This window comes from Dendrobium catenatum, unplaced genomic scaffold (genome assembly GCF_001605985.2).
Source record: "Dendrobium catenatum unplaced genomic scaffold, ASM160598v2 fragScaff_scaffold_1573, whole genome shotgun sequence".
NCBI classification, from domain to species: Eukaryota; Viridiplantae; Streptophyta; class Magnoliopsida; order Asparagales; family Orchidaceae; genus Dendrobium; species Dendrobium catenatum.
The window spans coordinates 540,427-564,804 of record NW_021320035.1 but is presented as its reverse complement, the minus strand read 5'-3'; the positions used below and the strand labels follow the sequence as shown (position 1 = coordinate 564,804).

At 38.4% G+C, this 24,378-nt stretch overlaps 2 protein-coding genes across 2 annotated transcripts in view; one reads left to right on the top strand and one right to left on the bottom strand.

Annotated features, from left to right (window-relative positions):
* Nucleotides 1–3,567: 3,567 nt before the first annotated feature.
* The window catches only part of LOC110103196 (5'-adenylylsulfate reductase-like 5), a 38,085-nt gene continuing 17,274 nt past the window's right edge, over nucleotides 3,568–24,378 (bottom strand). Inside the window, exon 6 of the transcript XR_003703029.1 lies at nucleotides 3,568–3,866. The gene's annotated coding sequence lies outside the window, so the exon portion shown is untranslated. The remainder of the gene's footprint in view (nucleotides 3,867–24,378) is intronic.
* Nucleotides 7,626–8,117, top strand: LOC110103198 (arabinogalactan protein 12). Its single transcript, XM_020831808.2, has one exon. It carries the CDS (start codon nucleotides 7,739–7,741, stop codon nucleotides 7,928–7,930), a length of 192 nt encoding a protein of 63 aa, XP_020687467.1. The 5' UTR covers nucleotides 7,626–7,738; the 3' UTR covers nucleotides 7,931–8,117.

Here is a 24,378-nt window from a genome sequence, read left to right as displayed (position 1 = left end):
AACCGCAATATTCAGCCGTTCAATCTTTTGAATATTGAGCCCAAGTTTTTGCTCCATTTAATACATCAATCTAATTTTGAATAGTTAATGCGTTAATCATTTATATGATTTAAGAATTAGATGAAAAGTCATATGTGTCCTAAAAATCTTTACATCACATCAAAGTTCTTAACATCGGACACTCTTTTAATTGAAATTTTGTCAACATAATTATGTCGCATGGAACAAGAGCTCATTTAATTTTGTAGAGGGATGAGAGGACCGCTTATTAAAATATAAAGTATATGAATAGCTAGTTCATAAATGTACTATCAGTTTTGATGGTTATTTATAGAGAGTGGAAATTAATGGAAGGTCAAACTTAGGCCAAATAATCAAAGGCCAACGTTAACCTGTATTTAATCCAAATGCTTAAAAGCTATGTATGAGAAGTCAACTATATGATATTTAATATATATATATTTATTTATTTTCTCTTTCATTTTTGATTATTTCTTATAGTTAAAGTACTGATCATTTGCATTGTAGCACATCAGCACCGAAAATTTGCCGATAAGTTGACAAGAATTGAATATGAAAGATATTTTAGTATAAATATATTTGATTAAGGAAGTAATACTTAACTTTCCTAATATAAAGAGTAGACATTATAATAATTTTTTTTATCTTATATTTTCCCTTTTTAAATTGCTGCGGGCTAGGAAATTAACAACGGCGATAGAGACTTGATTCCTACGTCTTTAGCGTTGTAACGTAATAACTAGCACACAGCACAGGAGAACACAGATTTTTTAACGGTGGAAACCCTAAAAAGGGAAAAACCACAGGCGATAGCCCAGGTATGAAAATGATTACACTAGACTTTCGAGGTTTGTTCAAAGGACTGAATCACCTCCAGAGGGGTGATTCAAATTACAATCAATTACTATAATAAGACGTCGAGTTTCGACAGGACGTAGGGACTGAATGTTTGAGACCACAGACCTCAGCGAGTCGGGTCCTTCGGCCAGATCGTAGGGAACTCGAGTGTCGGGCCTTGAACAAGAACGTTCGGGTCTTCTGGCAGGACTGCTCAGGGCACTGAGTGTCGGCCCTGAGTCACCCACGTGGCGTCTTCGATAGAACGTAGGAGCCCTCAAAAGAGTGTCAGGGCCCAATTGAACAAGAACGTCGGGTTTCTCAGTTAGAGCTGTAGGGACTGTAACGTCGGGCCTTAAGGTAGGTGGTCCAGGCCGACGGCTTCTCTGCCGGTGTCCGAGCGAGGTTTCACTGATTGTCGGCGGTGGGTACACGAGCACGGAGGATTTCCGGCATTACACATGAGTAGTGTACCGTGCGGTGGGTTTGCCGGCCCGGGCTCGTCCTGAGGCAGTGAAGCTCCTTCCTTCTCTCTTCTCCCCTTCTCTCCTCCTCTTCTTCTCTCTCTTCTTTGCTTTTGGATCCCACTCTTGTGAAGAATAGAGGGCTTCTATTTTATAGGATTTTTTCTGGAGTGGCAAGGCCTGTGGAGAGGATGGAGGGTTGATGATTTAGGGGCGAATAGTGGATGTTTGGTTCAAATGGATGCGCCGGAAGTATTGAATCCTCGAATTCGTAGCACCGTTCGTTATGGATATTTGTGAGCCTTAATGATGTCGGAATTTAGTGATCTTGGGCTCGTTGGATTCGTCTCGTCGAGCCGTTCGATTCAAGTATAAGCTCGTCAAAATCGGAGACCGTTTGGTAACTCAAATTGCGGTTTGAACCTTCCGACATCGCTTTGAACCCTTGATTCGGACTAATTTGGGCTCGGATTGGGTCGATCTTGGTGTCGTTGGGTTCGTATTTCCGAGACGCTCAGTTTGACTGTAAGCTCGTTAAAATCGGAGTTCGGATGCTCCCGGATTTAATTTTTGAAATCTCCAACTAGCTTTTGCCTCGAGATTCGTGCCCGATCAAGCTAATTTTGTGATGACGTATCAAAAATAATAATTACAAATAAAATTTTTTAACTAGCAATGTTTGATGAAAAAAAAAAGTTCAGATGAAAATAGTTAAGAAAATATTTGAGAAAACTAATTTATGCTCCCACTAGAAAATATTTCTGACTCTGTCACTGGCTGAAACATATTGCATGTGTCTACCTTGGCCTCCTATTCATTCCTCTGTAGTTTGACAAGTTGTAATTCTATTGTACTGAAATTATTGGAGTGTACCCACGAAACTTCAACGCCGCATGTTCAAGGTTTCTTGGTGGGGAGAGTGTAATGGCAGGCTCATGAGCACAGAGCACTGCAGGTCCCAAGTCTTTTAGTGAAAGTGCGACTGAGGCTTGACCTGAATATTAAAGGTCAGAAGCTCTCATGTAAGGCTTATGGGTGACTCCAATTAAGACAACATAGACCTTAGAGGCAAGCACTCATCACTATAGAAGATGCGGAGTGATCAATTTATACACCGTCGTAAAATTACTGTTATTCCGATCTCCATCATCAAACAGCAATCTTTTTGACCTCCGTCGCCCGCCAACTATGATCCTTCGTCGTCAAACAACGGTCTTACTGACCTCTGCTGCCAACCGATTACAGTCCTTCTGACCTCAATCGCCAGACAACGATATCTGACTTCCATCGCCCGCCGACGGTATGGTCCTTCCTACCTTCGTCGTCAGACAATGTTCTTTCTGACCACTGTCGCTATAGTCCTCCCGACCTCCGTCGGCAAACAACGGTCTTTCTGACTTCCATCGCCAGCCAACAATACGGTCCTTCCTACCTCCGTCGCCAGATAATGATTTTTCTGACTATTGTCGCCCGCCGACTATAGTTCTCCCGACCTCCATCGCCAGACAATGATTTTTCTGAACTCTGTCGCCCGCCGAATATGATCTTTCTGACTACCATCACCCGACTTATGGTTCTGCCAAACAAACAAACATGTCAATATTGATTCTTCCAATTTTAATCATGTAATGTATTTGCTACATCAAGTCAAAGCCTTCCTCCCAATACACTTATGGATTCATTCAAACTGGGCCAAGCCCGATGGTTTTTCTCTCCTTTTTTAAGAGTTTTCACATAAAAACTTTGATGCATCTTATGAATGCTACACCCTTCTCTTTTATCTGATTGTGTGTTGAACCTTCGTCCAAACCTAAGACATTAAATTTTATATTTCTCTATTGCTGCAAATATTCCAGAACGCAACAACTATCAATCAAATTTAAATTTTCCAGCCAAAAGTAAAAGAATAACTAAGAAAGCCGGGCTGCTCAGCCATATTTCTTTATTTTTATTCCATTTTATCGCATAAAAATGATGTTGTGTTAGCTAAATTCATGGACAACAATAGATAAAAAGACATCACAAACAAGAAGAAGCTTGTATTTTTAATTATTTTATTGCATATGCATAAACGGTTGAAGTAGCTCCAATGACAGATAAGATTAGAAAGAGTTAGCCGTCTTAGATGACTTGCTCAGATAAAACGTCGACCTTTCAATGACCCGACTAGGAGAATAGATGTATTAGATCCTGCCTATGTTAAGAAAGGTTGAGATAGATCTAAAAAAATTTGATTAAAAAGTAATAGAAATGTCTTCTAATATAACACAATGAAGAAAAATGATTTATATAGACGAACGCACATAGTTGGTAAAAAGTTTGATGTTATTGTTGTTGCATATGCATTTTTTTTTTTGAATATTGAATAATAAATTATAAAATATATGGTTCAAATCTATAATCTCAAAGAAACAATTTTCTCTGTCTCAAGCTAAGTTTCTTCTTCGTTAGAAAGTCTTTACGAACAAGTTGTCTTACCGGAGCTTAAAACTCTGAACGGAGATTGTCGTATTCATTATGAGGACTTCACAATGCTTCAACTGGCTGCAATTCAAAGATGTTGAAATCAAATGTTAGGCTAAAGAAACCATCTGCTAGCGGACACCAATGGATGATAGAAGATAATGATTTTTATTTTTTGGTCAAATTTCGAACGTTTTAGTTGTAATACTTGCAATTCCACGGATTCAATAGTTTTGATATATCATCAAAAAATTATCTTGACCGGGCACGAATCTCAAGGAAACATTAAGTTGGAAACTTCCGAAATTAAATTTGAGACCATCTGAACTCCCATTTCAGCAAACTTATGGTCTAATTGGATGTCTAGAAAATATGAACCCAACGACATTAAATTCGACTCAATCCGAGCCCAAATGAGTATCAAAGACCCGAAGCGTATTGGGAAAGTTCAAAATGTAAATTGGATGACCAAATAATTTCCAGATGTGACATGTTTATATTCAAATCAAAGATATTGTTGGTGAAGGTTAGACGGCTCATAAAAAACAAAGAAGTGAGAGACAAAATAATAGTAGAAATAAAGAATGTAGCCAGGAAATAGGAAAAAAAATTCTGGTGTCATGAGGAGGGATATTTCAAGTGCGATTGTCTTAATAGAAAGAAAAAGATCAGATGACAAAAGGCCGAGATTCTGGGAACGCATTTATTGCATCATATGGATAGAAAATTGTATAGATTTTAGTAGTTTCAAAACTTACTTATGAGAAGGATAGTTAAAATCTTATACTATACTAGAAGCTAGAATGATTTTGTTTGGAAACAAAATGCCTTGTAGAGTCAAAGCTGCTGGAACACTTGACTGATTATGCACGGTGAAATGGAGGACAGAGTGATTCATGACGTTTAAGTGCAAAACAAAATATGTTCTCTCTATCAGTAGGAATAATTTTATGGCTGAAAATGATATTCTGAAAGTTTCAAAAGCCTCACATTTTGTTATAAAAGGAATAAGGAGCAAGGACTAAGGAGTAATAGCTTGTATATCTCGCATGGAAACATTAGCATTGGATTTGATTAGTTGCACAAGCTGATCAAACAAGGATTACCTTGGGGAGATAAAAAGAATAAGCTAACCTTACCCTTTGTTTTTGTTTTTGAAGATTACAGATATGATATGGCATCGTCGCTATATATTCTTAGCACAAACCCGAAAACTTTCGCCGCCGCCGTCTACCTTCGCAGCCATGGGTCCTATGCATAGCCAGGGAAAGGGTATTTCCTCTTCGGCTTTACCTTACAAGAAGACTCCTCCGAGCTTGCTCAAAACCTCTTCCCAGGATGTGGAGAAGAACATTTGCAAGTTTTCGAAAAAGGGGCTGACGCCCTCACAGATTGGTATTATTCTACACGATTCTCACGGTATTGCTCAAGTAAAGAGTGTGACTGGAAGCAAGATTCTCAGGATTCTCAAAGCTCACGGTCTGAAGCAACATTTTAGAATAAAATTTGTTGGAATTAGAAAATTTTATACTACAAAATTGCTTTGGAAAGTAATAAAAAATATGTTCCAAATAAAACCTTAATAAAGAAGGCCGTTAACATCAGGAAGCATTTGGAAAGGAACCGCAAGGATAAGGACTCAAAGGTCTGGCTTATCCTTGTGGAGAGCAGGATCCATTGTTTGGCTTGTTACTACAAGGGGACTAAGAACTTCCACCCGTATGTTAGTTGAAAAAAGGACCAAGATTCATATTTATTACCACTGATTGTTCAAGAAAGGAATAGATTCTCATTTTGAAAAATCGATGTGTGTTTTTAAGGCCTATATAAATTAGTGTATGTTAGTTGAATTATGAAGCAAGAAGATGAAAACGCTAACTACAGAAATAGGCTTGAGTTTTGCAAAGCACAAGACAGAAAGGGAACACCTCAACAAAATGGATTGGTTGAGTAAGGCTACGTTTGATACCACAAAAAAAAATTTACTAAAATACTATTTTAAGAAATAGTAATAAAGCTATCCCAAATAAAATCTAGACGATCATGCAATTCTCCAAAGGATTATATGCATAATTCATAAATTTTTTGTGCAATGTAGTGATGACAATAACTACTGATTTATAAAAGCCGATTAGACGGCAAAAGAAATGAGTAGCAGCAAACCAACAGGCAACAACGTCTGAAAACTTGAAAGCTTTGGCTACGCAACAGGAACTTTTATTACGTCCTCTGACCGGACGTAGATCTACGTTCGGTCAGAGGATTGTTACTCGGTTTTTGCTCAGTATTTGGTCGGTATTGCTAGGTATTGTTTGGTAATAATGAGGAATACCGCTCTGCGAAGACCAATACCGAGCAATACCGAGCAATACCGAGTAATCCCAAAAAATACCGAGTTTTTCTAGATAATGCTCGGTATTGCTCGGTATTACTCGGTATTTGTCTTCACATAATGATATTTCTCGTTATTATTGGTATTGCTCGGTATTTGCTCGGTATTTCTCATTTTGTGCCTGCGATCTTAGTGCCGGCCGAACGTAGCTCTACTTACGTTCACCGGACCAAATAAAAGTTCACGCAATAGATACAGATGTGAAGGAAGATAAATTTTAACCCATGGCCAAGAAGGATTTTTGTCTTCGTTATCTAGATGGAATTAAATGTATTGAATCAGCAAAATTCTAATTTCTTTCAATGAAGAAAGGTGGAGATTTTGGTAAAATCTTAGCAAAGTAAAATACATCACTCAAGCCAAGCTTTTGAGAATCACTGGCTAAGTAGAGAACCACAAACGTTTGCACATACATATTGTTTTTTTGAATATATATTTTTTAAAGTTAGTAGTGTTGAAAATGTTTTGCAAATCTCATTCATGGAAAGAAAAATTGAGCAATATGTGGTTTGATCTATTAATGATAAACTTAAAGATCTGCTTGGAACGACTAAAACTTTTATAAAGGTGATTGTAAAATTATAGTAGAGAAAATAATTTTTTAGAAAAGCTACTGCATATAGGGGTGTCAAAATTGGGTCACGGGTTGGGTTCGGGTCTAACCCGAATTCAATCCGTTATTGTTTGGCCCGACTCGATTTTACAAACGACTAAATGAGTCAAAAATACCAACCCAGACCCGACCCACGCAGGTTACGGGTTGACCCGACCCAACCAGTGCATTCGATCGTGATACAGCGAGAGCCAGGTGGGACAGGACGGACTAGACACAGACGGCACCGATGGCAAGGATGGGTTGGACGACGACACGACCTTTTCTCTCCACTTAAGGAGTCGTGCCGTATGAGATGGGATTCGAACTTGGGATGGGGGGTTCCCAACCAAGCACGCCCACCAACCCACCTAAGCCCGGTGGGGTGACCGATGACATTCACACCACTGACCAACGTGAACGGGACGACAACAACAGCACGACGGTTGGTGGGCCAACGCAGACGGGACAAGTTCACAACTCACGCATTAATCTCAGCTTCAAAATTTCATCCCACCCAAAAATACCTTCTTGTTTTGTTTTGTTTTAATCAGGGAAAGGAAAGTCTGAGCTGTGAAGGAAACAACAGCTAAGTTTGGGTCCCATTGGTGTTGTTCTGCCAGCTACGTATCACCAGCTGGCAAGCGACAGCCTATCAACAACAACGTGCAACCCCTCAATTGTCAAACAACTCGTTATTCTCACCTCTCACCGAATACAACACTGGCTATTAGCCTATTTCCAGCATAATTCGTGTACTTTTGCTTTTAAACCCCTGTAAACCTCTTAATTTAAAAGAAGGCACAGTTTGTTTTTTATCCGGGTAATACGGGTAGGCTGCCCACCTCCCGCCTCTTTAAAACCAGTCCTGTCCTTTCACCTTCTACCGAACGAAAGCAGGAATCTCGTTCTCTTTGTCTGTCTATTTCTCACCGCAGAGAAGGACAAAAAATTCCTTCTTTTAGGGCAATGGAGGCGTCTATGATGTTGAAGCTCATCACCGCCGTGCTCGTTGCCATTGTAGCCGCGTCTTCTCTGGTGGAGCAGGCCGCGGCCGCTGACGCTCCGGCTCCAAGCCCCACCTCCGGCTCCGTTACCACTTCTCCAGCACTCGTATTTTCCTTCCTTTCCGCCCTCCTAGTGGGACACCTCTTCTGCTGATCTTCTCCTTCCTGTTGTCGATTTCTTCGTTTAATTCGTTAATGCGTGTACTGTGTTTGTTTGCTCCTCTGAATTTACCCTCTGTCGTGTAATTTTTATTTTGGGTTTCCTTTCTATTCATGTAATTATGTACTATGTAATTTGTGAATTTATTTTGTAATATGAAAGCAGATTTTTTTTTTCTCTTCTTGCTCATATTTATGGGAGAGTTTTTTTTTTATTGCATTTATTTGTTATTTAGGCTAAATCCTGTTACCAAACAACCGCTTAGGACATGATATTCTCACCTGTTCAAATCCTGCTACCAAACTTTAATAGACATGGTAACATATTAATACCAAGAAAGCAAGCAAAAGTGTTGAGTGTTTTTTCATGGAATGAATCTTACCCGCTCAAAATGAATTGAATTGCTTGGATGGAATACTGGTGTGTGTAAATTATAGAATTTTGTTGAATTAATCTTCGCAGCTAATTTATATGGCCAATGTATATTTATTTCAGATCTTTGCAGGATGCAGATAGTTATTAGTTCCAGTTGTTTGGGCGCACAATAAAATAGCTTAAGATACCCTTCATATGAGTTTGATTCAACTCCATTAATAGGGTTCGAACTCATTGTTATGAATTGATTCAATTTTAGGTTATTTTGTTCTTTCACGACATCACACTATCGTTAAAGCCTACATATAAACATTATAGGTTGCTGGAATTAGGACCCCTGTAAGTCCCCAGCCCATGAATAAACAAATATAGAACTCTTGTAGCTCCTCTCTCCCCCTCATTCCTTCCCTCCCTTTCTCTCTCTCATCCAAGGAAGAGCAAGAAGCTATCTTCCTCTTCCAAGATTCATAACAAGTGGTATTAGAGCATCGTTGAAGCAATCTCCAGGAAGGAGGAAGATTCTTGTATTCAAGTGAGCAAGGAGATCGCTCAGAGTGGGTTCATGGCAGATAAACTAGCAACAAATCATGATAGGTAGATGCGGGGCTCCAAACGGAGCATATAGGTGCGGAGGACAAAAGACTGTGCTACAGAAGCGGAGCACACGGAAAGCGAGGCCTCGGGCTCGAGTGCGAATCGATGTGGTCAGGCAAATGCTTCATGCGCAGGATGTGTGAGCCGAGCCAAGGTGCGGATCGAGTGTCAAGATCGGGCACAGAACCGGCTAGAAGCAATATACCTATTCCTAATTAAAGATCTGTTTAGACCTTTTGAGTTGTGAAGAAATTATTTATGAGAAATTGAATTTGAATATTATTTCTTAGAATCATTACATATATATATACACTCTAAGAGAATAAACAGAAAAATATTAAATCTAACAAATTAAAATAAATATAAAAGAAAAGTCATTTTATATAATTTTTTTAAAGTCATTTTATATAATTGATTCTAATAATTATATCTCACCGATCTTGGTGTCAGAAGAGAAAATCTCCAACTGCAGCCCACGAATTGTTGACCTATCAAAGTCGTGGGCTCCCTCGTCGTGTGATTCAACACTCCCCCTCAAGTTGGGCTGTACAGATTATATAATCCTAACTTGTAAACAAACTTATTAAGTAGAGTGCTCAGTAGTGTCTATGCTAAAGCATCGACAAGTTGTTCATGAGTTGGGTATATACTACTTCAATTTCTGAGTTCTCTATTTTCTCATACATAAAGTGTCTATCAATGATAATATGTTTTGTTCTGTCGTGATGTATTGGATACTTTGTCATATTGATTGCAGCTTGATTGTCATATTTCAACTTTATCGTGCCTTCAATCTTTATTCTCAGTTCAATCAATACTTGTTTGATCCAAATACATTCACAAATAGTATATGCTAATGCTCTCAGTTCAAATTCCGCACTTCTTCTGGAAACAACAGATTGTTTCTTGCTCCTATATGTCACTAGGTTTCCCCACACAAATGAATAATATCCTATGGTCGATCGACTGTCAACCATGCTTCCTATGCAATTTGCATCAGAATAAAGGATCAATTTCCTATTTTCATTTTTCTTAAATAATAGTCCATTTTCAAGAGTGTTCTTAATATATCTCAATATTTGATATATTACCTCCATGTGCCACTACATAGGATTACTTATATATTGACTCATCATGCTCATAGTAAATCCAATATATGGATGGGTGTGGGAGAGCTATATAAGCTTTCCTATCAGACATTCATATCTTCTTTTATCTATTGGAACCCCCTCCTTTTCTATCCCAATTTTTTTCTTAGGATCCATAGTTGTACTGGCTAGTATGCATCCCAACAGGCCAGTCTCCTTCATTAGGTCTAAGGTATACTTGCGTTGGGAAACAAATATACCTTTACTTGATCAAGCTACATCCATTCCAAGGAAATATTTAAGTGATCCTAGATATTTAACTTCAAACTCCTTAGACAGAGCCTGTTTGATCTTCATTATTTCATCTATATCATTTGCAATAAGGATGATGTCATCCACATATACAATCAATATTGCTACATTGTTTCTTTCTGACTGTTTCACAAACATGTAATCTGCCTGTCATTGTCTAAAATCATGGCCTTTTACATACTTTGAGAATTTTCCAAACCATAATCTAGGAGACTGCTTTAATTCAAGTTCTCATTCAAGAATGCATTCTTAGTATCTAGTTAATGTAGGAGCCAATCAAAATTTCTTGTTAAGAAAAGAAGAATCCTGATGTTGTTGAGTTTTACAACAGGAGCAAAAGTTTTCTAATAGTCTATTCCATAAGAGTGAGTGAATCCTCTTGCAACCAACCAAACTTTTAGTCTCTCAACACTACCATCATCCTTATGATTTATGGTGAACACCCATTTGAAGGTCACAACTGCTTTTCTGGTGGGAGATTCATAATTACCCATGTTTGATTTTTCTTCAAGGCCATAATTTCTTCTTTAATAGCTAGTCTCTATCATGGGTGATTCAAGCTTCCTGAATATTGATTGGAATCTGCACATCATCAAACTTGGAAAGAAAGTTTGATAAATGTCTAATAATCTTCTATAGGAGAGAAAGTTTTTGATTGGATGCTTGGTGCATGATTCTTTCTAGTCATTTGATGACTATCTCTTTTGAACTTCCTCATTTTTCTCCTATGTATGAATCTCTATAGTTGTTGAATCCATTAAAGGGTATTTGATAGGTGCAAAATGTGTCTCACTACTCTGCATATGTTGATTTTTCTTTCTTTTTTTGAGTATATATATTGTTGTTTCTTAATTGCTGCTCTTTGTAGGGATTGATTAGGACTTATTGGTGGAGGTACTAGGTCTGCAGGTGAAGGTTGAGACATAGAAGATATATCTTGGAAAATCCTCGTGGTTTGGATTTCTTGTTATATTTGTTTATTTTAATTGGACTATGTTTGGTTGTATAATAAGGAATTTGACTCCCAAGTTTGAAATTCTCCTTCACTCTCCTACTGAATTTCAGAACCAGTGAAGTATGGGTTGTTTTAAAAAAAAAGTTACATCCATGATATCAAATACCTTCTTAAAAGTAGGGCAAAAGCATTTGTCGGGAATAGCCAATAAAGACGCATTTTTTTTTTAACTTGGGTCAAATTTGCTCATATCGTGTGAATAGATATAAATAAAGGCAGAGCATCCATAAACTTTAAGTGGAAGATTTGATGATATGAACTTAGCATGAGGATAGGCTTTAAGTAGAGTTTATCTAGATGTTTCAAATTGTAGTACCCGAATATGTAACCTATTTATTAGGTATGCAGCAGTAAGAATGACTTTCCCCCATAAATATTTTGGTACTTTTGTGGATAGCATAATAGATCTGACAACTTCTAGGAGTTACATATGTTTCCTCTCAGCTACCTCATTTTATTGATGTGCATACCTACATGAACTCACTTGGATTATCTCTTGGCTTGATATTATTTATGTATCAAATTGATTTTGAAGCATCAGTTGAAATGATTTGAATATCCTTTCAACTTTAGAATTTTTCTTCATTAAATAAACTCAAGTGAGTCTAGTATGATCATCAACAAATATCACAAACTAGCTTGCACTGCTTATTTTTTTAACCTTTGAGGATCCCTAAAAGTCACTATGGATTAAGCAAAGGGTTTAGAAGGTTGGTATGGAACAATTGGGTTAGATGATTTGATATGTTTAGTCAATTTGCAAGTTTCACATTTGAACAATTATTAATAAATAAATAAGGAAAAAGTTTTTCAAGAATCAAGATAACATGAACTTTCGACCTAACGTATAATGTAATATGACAATCTCTCTATCTTGACTAACTCTAGAATGACTCTCAACTAACTGACTCACAATAGGATGATTCTTAGCAACAATTAAGTATTTGGGTGTCTTGATGTAGTATAACCAAGAACACATCTCAGCATTGCCAGTCTTGATGTAGTTCTTCAGATTATTGGTTTGTGATGTTGTTAAGAAGCAACCTCAGTATCTTTAAATGCTCCTTGGTGAAAGGAATGTCTTCAGCTTTGATGGATTGATCTTGCGTGGTGTTGATAGAGTTCGCCTTGCTTTCTTGTGTTGATTTGTTTGCCTTCCAATCAGTTGATTTTTCATGAATTTTCCAACATGTCTCATTTGTATGTCCTGGTTTGGCATAGTGCTCACACCATAGTCTTCCTCCCTTCTTTGATGTTGATTTTCAACATGTGAGGGATTTCGATAATTTGGACAGTAAGAGCATTTCATTCTTCAACCTTTGGAGATCCTTGTAGGCCTCCTAATATGACTTTTCTTCTGCTCTCTTCCTTTCGAACTTTAGAAAAGGCCTCATGGAGATTTAGAAGAGGTTTGGTTCCCATGATCCGTCCTTTAACGCCATCCAAGTTCTTGTTCAAACTCATCAAGAATTTGAATATTCTTTTGTTCTCAACAATTTTCCAGTGGCGTTTGTGATCTTCCAGGAATTTTCATTGATATTGTTCAAATAATATCTAATTGTTGCCAATAATGGATTAGAGTATTAAAATATTGAGTTATTGTTAGGTCCATTTGTTGACAATGGTGAATGATGGTTTCAATTGCGAATAGCTCGACAATGGCCTCCCATATTTCTTGGGCCATCTCTTAAAGAAGAAAGTTCACACCGATTTCTACATTCATGGAGTTGATGAGCCAATAAATGATATGATGATTCACCGCTTTCCATTTTCTATAGAGAGGATCGGTTTGCGGTGGTATAGAGGCTTCACCAGTGAGATAGTTCTCTTTCCCTCTTTCGCAAATAAACATTCTCGCTGATTGAGATCATTGTAAAAAAAAATTCCCATTAAATATGTGGTTTATGATGAGAGAAGGAAGAGGATAAGAGTTCTATGCAGACCAAAGTTTTCGATGTTTAAACCGATAATATTTGGGTAGAAGGATGGGATATCACTATCCATGGACATGGTTGGGTTTCCTCGGTTGAAAGAGAAGATGAGTTTTGTGCAAGGGCTACCAGTGCTTGAAGAGAGGCTATGAGCAGGATGATAAAGAGTTACTGTCGTTTGAAGGTTGGAAGAAAGGAAGGTTTGTGGCTGGCACTCAATTAAGGCTTAGGATTTTCCTAAGCTCTGATACCATGGAGAAATTGTTTAGGGGAAATTAAATTCAAATTTTATTCCTTGGAATATATATATATAGACACACACACACACACACACACACACTATAGGTGAATAAACAGAAAAAGAAAGATATTTAATCTAATTAATTATAATAAACAGAAGAGGAAAACCATTTAATCTAATTAATTCTAATAATTATATCCCGCGGATCTTGGAATCAATCATACGAAGCTTGGTGTTAGAAGAGGAAATTTTCAACTGCAACACACGAATTGTTAATTTGTTAAAGCTGTGGGCCCCCTTCGTGTCGAATGATTCAATAAGGTGGAGCCTCTTGGTCGAAACATGGGTAGATCGGTGAGCATTGTCGATCAGGTTTGGTGTGTCGAAGCAGCGGAAACAAAAACAAGATCAAGAACCTCGCAGAGACAAGTTAGTCACTGAGCTCGGGATCAAACGGGTGGCTCGTGCGAAGTCGCGGATTGGAGCACGCATGGGTGCTCAGGGATCACGGGCGATCCGGAGTATGCTCGAAGTTGGAGCGCAGGCGTGCTTTGTAGAAGCAAGCGCGTGGTCTGAAAGCTCGCGGGAGCTGAGAGCAGGCAATGCATAAAGCACGGGGGTGCGGATCATGGGAGGAACAATAATGGGTGTAGACATGCTTGGGTCAGAATGCACGGGAGCGCAAGCTGGAGCTATGGATCGAAACACAATGTAGGCCAGGCATGAGAAGCATTGGGCTCGGCTCGACAGGTTTGCTCATGGAGCTTGTACATGGAGCAAGAAAGCGCATATTCTTACGAACATGTGATTCTTTGATATTCATTGTAAAACATGGATCAATGTGGAGATTATTATGAATTGATCATATTTTAGGTCATTTTATTCTTGCATGACATCACACTAATGTTAAAGCTTATACATAAGTATTGTAAGTTGTTGTAATTAGGACCCCTATAAACTGGAGGCCCATGAAAAAAGGAATACATAATTCTTGCATTCCAACACTCAGTCTATTGAGTTTGAATGGGCTTACAAGCCGATTAATTTTCTTAAATTCTTCAGAATTTAACTTCCTATGAAATCAAGGAGATAAAGAAGAATATTTGAAGCTATCATAGCTATAGGTGCAAGCTAGTTAAGTCGAGCTCAATTTAGGGCTAACTCGAGTTCGAATTGGAGAATGCAACAACAGGACTAGTTCTGGGAGCTCGATAGAAAAGGCAACAACATAAGCTTGTTGGAGAAGGTAGCGATTGGACATATATCAAGAGCTTGCCAGAGAACACAACAACAAAACCTATGGCAATAGCTCACAAGAGAACGAAGTGCCAGATTGCTAGAGAATGCAGTGATGGGACATGTTGCATTTGAAGAACATTGAGTGAAACTTTGACTCAACAAGCCCTAAATCTAATGGCGAGTATTAATCAAGCCAGTTCTCGAGCTAACAAGCTAAATCGGTCGAGCTAAAACTCAATATTATGTATTCTTCAAGCTGTAGTTTGAGATTGAGCTTGGCGAGGAAAGAGAGGGAACTATGATTTTGGGAATTGTGCCTTGCTTCAGATTGATATAGAGATTGATACTTTGGCAGCTGCCATTCCGAGTGTCAGCCAATTTTTTCAAAGCTAAAAAAGCATTACCAACTATTATTCTCATTGATTTCTGGAATAGTACGCTCGCATCATCTTTCCGAGTCCTTCCTATTCTTTTTTTTTTTGGGAAATTTTGGGGCTTAGCCCGTATATTGATCAAAAGAACAGGTTACAAAAAAACATCCAACTCAAAAGATATACAAGTAAACTATGAGCTGAAAACAAAAAATTACAATCCCAGAACGACAAAATAAAGATGTCACCAACAAGGCTCAGAATAAACGGACTGGGAGAAGGCAAATAAATCACCGAAGCCACTCAAAGCCTTCAAAAAGTTACCCGGTTGCCATCAATAATCCACAGGAATGTCCAACAAGGTGCAAAAAGCCAGGCCAAGTACTGGAAGAAGCCAAGCAGATAATGAGGCCATCCAGGGTAGTAGGCGACAACCCAGTCCGGCTCATCATTGCCAGGGGACAACCTAATAACCTTTCCAGAATTAGATTTGGCGAGAGAAGCATTGAGGATAGGTGCTGCATAAATTTTCAAAATTCTTCCAAAATCTGACCTTGGAAACAATGGCAGAGATGCTACGGTAATAGATGGTGATAGGAGAGCAAAGTTTCCTCGAAAATCTCCTATCATTGCGTTCTCGCCAAATGAAGTAAAGCAAACAACAAACAACAAAATAACAAAAATTCTTTTCTTGTGAATTAAGCCCTTGATCTCCCTCAAAAAATTCCAGAAGCTGCATCAAATTAGGCCTTAAAAGGAATGTCTGCGTGCTAGGTAACAGCATTTGTAAAATCTGATTCGAAAAATCACATTAGAAGAAAAGATGATTTATGCTTTCATGTTCAGCATTGCATAACGGACAAATAAGGGGAATGAAAATGTTCCGGGTGGCCAGAACCTCCACCGATTTAAGCCCCCTCATTACAGCTAACCAAGCATAAGCCGAATACCTTAAAGCCGCTCTTTTATGCCAAATGAACTTATACCAGCTAACTTTGGTAAGATTAGAATAGTAAACCATTTTAAAGGTTTTGAAGCAAGGCACGCCCTCCCCCAGCCAAGTGATACTACTGGGACCATCAGAAACAAGAATAGCCAAAATAGCGTGGGACATCTGAGGGGAAATTACCTCCGTGAAATTCCAACATCCCTCTAAAATAAACTCGTTAACACTCATAAATCCAACAGGACTATGAGACATTAAGCTAGCAAGAGTTTGATCATTCAACCACGGGTCCCAATACATGGAAAGATTGCAGGAATCCTTAATCACCTGAAACTTAAAAAGATTTTTAATATGATTGGCAAAAGAACAAATTCCTTTCCAAAATTTGGAAGCATTGGCTTTAGGAGGCTTGTAAGGAGAAATATATTTGCATCTTAACCAGGAGAAGAGCAAAGAATTCTAATTATAGAATCTCCAGATGAGATTGCAGCCATGAGCAAAAGAAAGACAGTGAATATCCGGAATTCCCAATCCCCCAAAGCAAGTAGGTATACAGGTTTTATGCCACGCAATTAGGTGAAGTTTTTTCTCAGTGGACGAACCATGATATAAGAACTTAGAGCATAATTTGTCGATTTGCTTACAGCAGCCCTTGGGTAGAATCGCTCCTCTAATCCAGTAAGCTATGGTGTTGGCAATAGTGAATTTCAAATACTGAATTCTACCTGCAAAAGACAAAAACTTAACTTTCCAACCAGCAAGTAGAGTAGAAATCCTACTTAGTAGTGGTTGGAAGTGAGAAGAGGATAATTTCTTGATAGCGATGGGAAGCCCAAGATATTTCAGAGATTCAACCGATAGTGAATAGCCGAGAATGACATTAATATCCGAGGCAAGGTTGGGGTTACCAGAAAGGATGATAGAGCATTTATTTTTATTAATGTAAAGCCCAGCTTGTTCAGCAAAAGTGTTCAGAGTATTGTTAAGAGCATGAGCATTTGAAATGGTAGCCGGGCCAAAAACCAACACATCATCCGCATAGAGAAGATGGTTGAACACAGAATTTCCTCTATTAATTCCCTGAAAGGGTCCCTCATCCAAGGCACAAGAGAAGGCGTCCATGACAATGGCAAACAACAATGGAGACAGAGGGCAACCTTGACGCAACCCTGAGGTAGAGTTGAAAAAACCTTCCAGGACACCATTAACACAAATAGAGAAAGGGACATCCAGGATACAACCTTTGATCCAAGAAATGAATTTAGGAGGAAAGCCTTTCACCTCCATCCTATTCAAAAGGAATTCCCTAGAAACCGTATCGAAAGCCTTTTTGATGTCCAATTTAGCACAGAAAAAGTCTTTGCAAGACCCCAAGTTAAATTCTCTAAGAATTTCAGCCGCCAAAATGATGTGATCAGAAGCCAACCTTTTCTGAATAAAGCCCGCTTGACTTTCATTAATAATAAGAGGCATGATACCTTTCATCCTATTAGCCAAAATCTTAGCGATAATTTTATAGAAAGTGTTACAGAGTGAGATAGGTCTAAAATCATTAATGTTGGAGGCATGAGGTTGTTTGGGGATAATGACCAGAGCAGTAGCTTTAGCACAGGTAGGAAGAATCCCGATATCAAAATAATTTTAACAGCCTGACAAATATAGTGCCCAGTGATATTCCAAGAGGTTTTATAAAAATGATAGGTGAAGCCATCCGGCCCAGGGGCGGATGAAGAGGCACCCGCAAAAACAACATCTTTGATCTCATTATCGGACACCGGAACAATGAGGGAGTCAGCAAGATAAGCAGGGATTGAGGGACCAGAAGGAATAAGCCTCATATTACCGAAATGGGAATGCTAGCTATTAAAAAGCCCTTGGAAATGCCTAGTCAAGGCTTGAGCCACAGTACTGGGAGAGTTGAAGTGACCATCTGAAGTCATAATCTCCCTAATGTGATTGATGTTGCCTCTACTCTTAATCCTTGCATATAAAAACCCCAAATCATCATCCCCATGGGATAACCATTTGGCTTTAGCCCGCTGAATAGTCTAGGAAGCCCAAGCCTTTTGGAAATGGGTCAAAGAAGAATTGATGAGCTTGAGAGAATTGTTAAGTGTCATGTCCAACGGGTTGGAGTTAATGAGATCAAGGCAGATTTTCTGATGAGAAATCAACGAGTCAATTTTATCCTTAAGAAAGGAAGAGTTACTCCACTTGTGATTCTTCAGATGCCCTTTTAAACATTTCAATTTATAGTATAAGTTGGCAATAGGGCTAGCAACAGAATGCTTAGCAAAGGCAGAAATAACCATATCCCAATATCCATCCATATTCACCCAGTAGTTTTTGAATAAAAATCTCACACCAGTAACCGTGGGAGCTCCGGATAAAAGAATCAAGGATGAATGGTCAGAGCACATCGGAGCATCAACATAGTAAAAGGAAGTGGGGAAAGCTTCCAACCAAGCCACATTAATCAACATTCTATCCAATTTAACATGAATAGGATCGGCAACCCGCTGATTAAACCAAGTGAAATTTAAACCAGTAGAAGCCAATTCAAGTAGCCCGGTGTCAAAAATCCAGCTATTCCTTTCATTGAGTTGGCTATGTAGTGGTGGCAACCCACCTAATTTTTCTTTGACAGTTCTGAAACAATTGAAATCTCCCATAACAAGCCACGGGGAGGAAATATTAACCGCTAAAGAAGCTAGCTGATTCCACAGAGAAGTTCTATCAGATTGTGTGTTGGCCGCATAAACCACAGACAGGAAAAACTGAGAATCAGATGAGAAAGAGACAATTCCATGAATTAACTGGGAGGAGGTGATGATGGGTCTAAAATTAACACAATTTGCATTCCACTTAAGCCAAATTCTCCCTGGGAAAGAAGCGCAAAGATTGTTACAGCTCATCTCTTGGGGAAAAATATGGTGAGTATGGGCAAACCAGTGGTCGGAATCCGGATTCGTAGAGAGCTTAGCCTCCAAAATACAGAGCATTTCAAGACGATGTGACTTAATCAAATTTTTACAGGCCATAACTTTTTCAGGGCTATTAAAAACCCCGCACATTCCAGCAACCAATGGGCGGAAAGGTCATTTGGACTTTGATGAAGTTTGCGCTTTTTTGGCGCTTTTGGATCTAGGGGGCTTTGAATTTTGAGACTTAGTCTGTTTTTGTCTGTCAGGAGGCTCTTCCAAATTCTGGTAAGAAAAACTTGAAGAGGATTCAGAGGGTTCAACAATGTCAGGAGGATCATCGGCTTGTAGGATAACAAACTTATTCGGTGAAGAGGAGGGTGTGGAAGGTGGATTCTGCATCCAGGGTGGTTTTTGCTGGGTTTTGGTCACAGAAAATTTACCTGAGCTATCTCGGGAATGGGAATGAGCAGGTACAAAAGGAGGCTCAGTAGGGTCAGGCTCATCGTGAGAGAAGGAGTCATTAGCTTCAGTCTGCCCGGAGGGAGAGTTAAGGTTAGGAATGGGTTCTGGTTGAGAGGCAGGATCCATACCATGAGGAGCCATAGTATGAGATGCGTCAACCAGAACAGACACCAAAGGGTTGTCAACAATGGGTAAAACAGGAGAAGTAGGTAATAGAACCGGCACAATAGTGGAGTCAACAGTGGATAGAGCAGGGGGAGTGGATAAGACAGTGGTGCATGGTGGGATTAAAGGAGGCTCAGAAGCCTTGGGAGGCAGGACCGAAGGTAACTTAGGTGGAGGTAATAGTGTATTTTGACGATTTCGACTTTTACTTCTCCCCCGAGATGGAGGAGCAAAAGGAGGTTTGGATTGGGGATTTTTGGGACAGAGGCTAGGAGGGTGAACCAACGATCCACAGCTAGAACAAGGGGTTAGCTTCCAGTCATACACCACCTTGAGTTCCACATCATCACCATCTAGAGAAACAGGAATAACATCCGAAAAACTCGATTTGCTAGATACCAAGACGCACACCCGAGCAAACTTCAGACGAGTTTTACGGGCCGTTAAAGCATCAACCGCCAACGGGTGACCAACAAAGCTAGCGATTTTTGAGATACCGATAGGATTCCAGACCGCGAAAGGTAAATCAACAAACAACAATTTTTATCCATATTGGAATGGCACTAAATTCATCCCTCTTAGGCATGAATTTAGGAGACCATTTTTGAAGAATGAACGGGCGGCCAAAGAAAAACCATGGGCCACCCGACCATGCAGCCTCAAAGTCTTCCACAGAAGTAAATTTGAACAGGAAAAAGCCATTGTTTAAGGATAAAAGTTCAACCGAACCTTTAGGAGCCCAAACCTTGTTGATGGTATTCAAGAGACTCATGTAAGCTGGACGGGGGCCGACCGAGTATCCAACCAGCGACATACCCCAGTCAGGGACTCCACGTGAGAGATCATCCGCCGAAAAAGGAACTTTGGCGGTAGGAGAGAAGAAGGAAAGTGTAAAATCATTTGCCACTGGGTCTTGTTTGGTAAGATTCCCGATGAAGTCGAGGCTGGGAGGAGCGGAGAGCGTAGATGAGCCGGAGCCAGGAAGCGGAGGAAAGTCCGAAGTGTAGGAGGAAGACGCCATCGGATGCACGGAGGGGAGGGGAGGAGGCCCCTCCCCAAACGGAGAAGAAAACGGCGGGGCGAAGCAAAACCCCGCCAAAACCCTAGCAGAGCGAAAGCCTCACCAACCCGGCTTTTTCGTATTTTCCGCATCCACTTGTTCCACAGTCCTTCCTATTCTTTGAACATGAAACTTTTAAGCTCCCAATCAAAGGCATCTCCATCATTTTCCTCAGAATTCTACTGATTACCCTACTGAAAACTTCATTCTCCTGAAATTTTTTATCAAAACGTCTCTCTTGGCCCTTATGAAGCTTTTAAGGCCTCGTTCAGGGCAACTTTCTTATTGTTTTATAAAATAATTTTAAAAAAAAATTGAATTTGAATTTTTTGTACAAAAAAGCTGCTTTATAAGACTATAAGAAAGATATCCCAAATGAAGCTTAAGGTTTTGTTTGGGATTGCTTTTATACTGATTTTTAAAACGGCTTTCTAGTACAAAAATTTCAAATTCAAGAAATTTTTATACTAGAAAGTTATTTTAGATAGCAAGAAGAAATTCATCCCAAACGAAGCCTAAGTCTATCTCTCTTATTGTAAGTTTGACAAATGTACGCATCCCTATCGAAGTCCTCCCTCATCTACTAACAAATCACATGTGTCTTTCACTGCAACCTACTTTAGTTTTAATCAAAACATACAATGCTTTAATTTATGAAATTTTTTTGAGACATTTAGGTCAATTAAAACAAATTTAAACACACACCACATGCATAAGATTCAAACTCAAAACCTTTCAGTTGATAGCTAAAACTCCAACATACCAAAGTGAGATGTGTAAATCTATGTAATTTTATTGTTAAATTAGATTGCTTTCATTTATGCTTATTTCACTAGGAAAAAATGTTTGTAGCTCTTTGTTGGCTCAAGAAAAACGGCACGAGTGCATGAATCTCGATTTGTTTCTATAGGATTTCATTTCTCTTAAGTAAGATCGTAGTTAACCATATTTCCCCTGAGGGTAGTGTTAGGATTTAATTAGATCTGAGGTCCTTACTTCTCATGAGCGCAAGCACTCATAGTTAATTACTCCTCTTACTACTTAAGATAAAACTCTCGATTAAGGATGAATAAATTTTAGGTAATTAGTCTCAATTGTGGAAAAAAATGGAGGTAAACCCGATCAAGATCCCAGGGTTCCGTCATCCCGGGTATACCGTAGTTTCAATCTACCAACACTAACAATCATTGATCGTAGTATCCAGGAAATCTGATTAGCAGCCATGAGTTGCCTCCTCTCAAGGATCCCGAGTTGACTGAAATGATTAAATGTGGGTTTTAATTTTGTTGGGTGTTTTGGGGTTTACATCTATTAGAATACTCAAAAATTAATTTAGTTTGAGATTTATGACTTCATTTAGAAGTAACCCAGGAGTTTGGATTGGAGCGGGTCTTATGACTTCTTTAAGAAGGTAACCCAGTTATTTAGATTTATGTTGGGACTTAAATCTTTCATAGAAAGTAGCCCGGGGATTTGATTTATAATGGGGCTTATTGCTCTATTTACGAGTTGCCCAAAGATTGGTCTTACAACCTAACTCTACAGCAAGACTGTCAAGATGTTTTAATTATTTGCATAGGATTTATGACTTCCCTTAGGGAGTAGCCTAAAAAAGCGGGTTTGATAATTTAATCCCTTAAGTTAAGATACCCATTAATTTTGATTGGAAGGTTGGTTGGAAGATTCAGTGGCTTCCTTAGAATATGCTTAGTTATTTGTAGGAGCATTAGGGTTGTTATACTTTATTTTAAAAGTATCCTTAACACATGAGCCTTACGACTTTACTTAGAAGTGGCCCGTTGACGGGTCTTACTACCTAACCCTATAGGCTAAGATGCCCGTAGGCTTTAATTATTTGGGTAGGATATCCTACGATAAAAATTCCACATGCTTTCAACATAAGAATTAATATCAAAATTATTGTATTTCAAAGCATTATTTAAATATGAATCTTGAGGCTTTTGCCTTAATTTTTCAACAAGAGTTGTCCATGTGATTAGATTGGATAGGGACTTATGGCTTTCATTAGAAAGTAGCCCAAATTAGTGGAACTTACAGCCTCTACCAGAGGTAGCCCGAATATTTTAGTTGGATATGTCTTAGTGCTTTCTTAGAAGTTGCCTAATAATGGGTCTTACGACCTAGCCCTGTAAGCTAAGTGGCCCAAATTATGGGTCTTACAACCAAGCCCTATAGACTAGGATGCCCGAATGAGGGGTATAGGGTTGTATTATCACCTAATTATTTCCCTCAGAGGTCAGACTTACGATTTATATTAGAAGTTGTCAGGGGATGGGTCTTACAACCTATTTCTTATAAACAAGGCTGCCCGGGTGAGAGGTCTAGATTTGTGTTGTCACCTAAACATTTCCCTCAGAGGTCGGAGTTACAACTTCTATTAGAAGTGGCCGGTTGATAAATTTGGGGATTAGGGGTTAGGTCATTTTCACCTAAAGATTTCCTCTAAAGTCGGACTTACGGCTTTCATTGAAAGTTATCGGATAATGAGTCTAATAACCGAATTCTTATAAACAATGATTCCCATGAATTTTGTTTAGATTTGATTGTATGTTTGTTGAGTTGACACCAGTTGTTTGACACTTAGTGTTTTGCTACAATACTTTGCTAGGCTAGTATTTTTACTATAGTACTTGTCTTCTTACTATTTGGTAGCTTATTTTCGGTACATGTATACTAGTAGCATTTTTTTATTTTAGCATTTATTTGAATATTGAATTATTCCAATGTTTAATAAACTTCACTTTTTTATTTGCAGGGATCTCGGACAGGAGAGTTGGAGCCTTGTTGTGGAGAGCCTGCTGAGTGTTTCAATGTTGAGAGTTAAGTTGTTGTTGGAATGTTTGGGAGTTTGAGTTTGAATTGTTATTGGAGAGTTTGACAGTTGTTTGTTTGGAAAGGGTTTGAAGAGTTTTGAGGGCATATTATTATTTTAAGAATTGTTTGTACATGTTTGAGTCTATATATGTCAAAAAGTTAAAAATATTCTTCCCCCTCTCCATTTTGATTTATTGCATTATTTATTAAACAAATAATTCATTTTTGATTAATTAACTTAATTAACCAAAAGTCTTAAATTTTTTTTAAATAACAGCTCTCATATTTTAAAACTCTTAAAATTTTAAAATTATTGTATTTGAAATTTTCAATTAAAAATGTTATCGTATTTTAAAACTTTCAAATTTCAAAATGCTCTTGGGATTTTTCTTTAAAATAATCAATCAATTAATTTCAATTAATTTTGATTAATTATTTTTTTAATTGATTAATCAAAGATTCAAATTTAATTGCTCTATAATTATTCTAAAAAGTTTTGTAATTCTCTCGAAATTTCGGCAACCTCCCGATGTCTCCTCCCCACCGAGGAAAAAATCGGGACGGCATCTACCAAAATTTCTTCCTATCTAGACCCTCAACGTCGTAGGATCTTCGAATTAAAACTACCCCACCATGATCAAAGATCGACTGTGTGAAGTCTTCGAATTTTTTTTTCGGGACTGTTTGGTTGCCTGAAAAATAAATGCAGTGTAAGGTAAATGCAATGTAAAGTAAATGCAATGCATTCTAAATACTTTGAGCTTATTTGGTTGTATGCAAAATAAACGCAGGAGAATTGTTTCTCTTGTTTTGTTAGATATATTCAGAGTAAAGTAAAAGTATTTTTTGTAATAATTTCTTTTAGCATTAAAATAAATATATTT